This window comes from Aptenodytes forsteri, unplaced genomic scaffold, assembly GCF_000699145.1.
Source record: "Aptenodytes forsteri isolate BGI_AS27 unplaced genomic scaffold, ASM69914v1 Scaffold61, whole genome shotgun sequence".
Taxonomy (NCBI): domain Eukaryota; kingdom Metazoa; phylum Chordata; class Aves; order Sphenisciformes; family Spheniscidae; genus Aptenodytes; species Aptenodytes forsteri.
In genome coordinates this window covers 1,553,709-1,555,844 of record NW_008794443.1, presented here as the reverse complement: position 1 = coordinate 1,555,844, position 2,136 = coordinate 1,553,709, and the positions used below count along the sequence as shown (strand labels likewise).

The 2,136-nt window shown below is 60.9% G+C and overlaps 1 protein-coding gene across 1 annotated transcript in view; it reads left to right on the top strand.

Annotated features, from left to right (window-relative positions):
- Positions 1-2,129, top strand: part of MUL1 (mitochondrial E3 ubiquitin protein ligase 1) — a 5,316-nt gene extending 3,187 nt beyond the window's left edge. Inside the window, 2 exon segments of the mRNA XM_009289758.2 lie at positions 184-304; positions 1,130-2,129. Coding sequence (XP_009288033.1) covers positions 184-304; positions 1,130-1,856 — 848 coding nt within the window. The 3' untranslated portion in view covers positions 1,857-2,129.
- Positions 2,130-2,136: the final 7 nt, after the last annotated feature.

Genomic DNA, 2,136 nt, shown 5'->3' with positions numbered 1-2,136 from the left:
GCCCCGCCCCGCGGTTCTGCTCCCATCATCTCCCCCCCTGGCTATCCTGACGGCTCAAAACACGAGCTCTCGGCTCTTCAGCCCCCCGCCTTGTTCAGATACTGCTCGTACTCGCTGTATGCGGTAAGAAACGGAGCAGAAAATTAACGAGCACCTCACACGGGCTTCGGATCTGTCTTTCAGGCGTGGTGCGCTCTGTTAAGGAGACCCTGAGCAGCCAGTTTGTGGAGAACTGCAAGGGCGTCGTTCAGAGGCTGACGCTGCAGGAGCATAAGATGGTGTGGAACCGAACAACCCACCTCTGGTACGTGCCTGGCGCCCGCGAGCGTCCGGCTTTCAGACCGGCTGCGGTGCCCTCGGAGGGCCTGACGTGCTGAAATGACTTCAGGCGTGGCCAAGGTGCCCCCGACCTTGGACCCCACAGTGGCCCCGTTACAGCTGCCGAAACGGGGCACGTTTGGCTGTTTTCAGGGCCGTAGCCTTTCAGAGTTCACACGGGGGCTGTAGACGATGAGCGCGTGGAGTAACCCAACGTGGGCAGAGCATTTATCAGCAGCCCCACGTTGTTGTTACGGAGGTGGCCGTAGGACAGTATTTCCCGAGCAAAACAACGCCTTCGAAACAGAAATTCAGTTGGATTTGGGCGATACCCGCACCCGGGGGACCTGAGGATGGCCCACGGGAGCGGCCTGGCCCGCGAGAGCTTCGGCTAATTGGATAACGCTTATCAAATTTGCCTGTGGGACGGGCAGCGCTTCTCCTCGCAGGGCGGTTTCTGGCAGCCGGGAATGCCGCGGGGAGATGAGGGGGAATTAGGTGGGCCGAAGCGCTCTCCCGGTGCCGGCGGAAGCCCACGCTACTTCTGCGGGGACTGCGGAAGAGTTGAGGTGAAGGCGGAGGGCCTCGTGCGTATCCGGACGGTGCCACGAAAGTGCAGGACCCGGCACTTGGCCTTGTAGCACCGCTCTCCAGCGAGTCCCACCCAGATAAACTTCGCTCAGGGCGGGTGACGGCTGGCAGTCCCCAAAAACGGCAGGTCACCCCGCGCGGTGTTTCCCTGCCAGCCTCAGGGGGGCGGGGGGGGAATCGCTAACGCTCGCCTTTGCTTTATCCCCTTCTCCTTTCCCAGGAACGACTATGAGAAGATCATCCACCAGCGAACCAACACCACCCCCTTCGACCTGGTCCCTCAGGAGGAGGGCGCCGGCGTCATCAGGGTGATGAAGCCGCTGGACGCCGCTGAGCTCAGCCTGGAGACGGTGTACGAGAAATTTCATCCCTCCGTCCAGTCCTTCACCGACGTCATCGGCCACTACATCAGCGGAGAGCGCCCGAAGGGCATTCAGGAGACGGAGCAGATGCTGAAGGTGGGCACGGCGCTGACGGGGGTGGGAGAGCTGGTCCTGGATAACGCCACGATCAAGCTGCAGCCCCCGAAGCAGGGCATGCCCTACTACCTGAGCGGCGTGGATTTCGACTCCCTGCTGCAGAAACAAGAATCGAACGTCCGGTTCTGGAAAATCCTGACCGTCGTTTTCGGTTTTGCCACCTGCGCCGTCCTCTTCTTCATCCTACGGAAGCAATACCGGCATCACCGAGAGAGGCGGCACCTCAAGCAAATGCAGGATGAATTCCGGCAGGCCCAGGAGCGCCTGATGCGCGAAATGAACGTGGAGGGCGGAGAGACGTTCAAAAACGCCTGCGTCGTCTGCTTGAGCAACACCAAATCCTGCGTCTTCCTGGAGTGCGGGCACGTTTGCTCTTGCAACGAGTGCTACCGGGCTCTCCCCGAGCCCAAAAGGTGCCCCATCTGCCGGCAGGCCATCTCCAGGGTGGTTTCCTTGTACAACAGTTAAATGTCTGCGGCCGGAGGGAGCTTTTGGCATTAAAGCTGCCTCTCGCGAAGGGGTTTTCTCGCCTCGCTGCTCGAGTGGTTGATTTTGGGGAAGGGGAGGGAGCTTGAGTGAGCAGGGCGCTTCGATTGAGCCGGGTCTTAAAAGGCGACGGTCCAGCTGATGGGGGCTCACATCGCGCTCCGGAGGTTTTCTGGATGGGAGACGCGGAATCCCCGCAAAGGGCGCGGCGCTCGGCTGGGAGATGCGGTTTCAAGCTCTTCTGTTAAGAGTCGGACCCTCA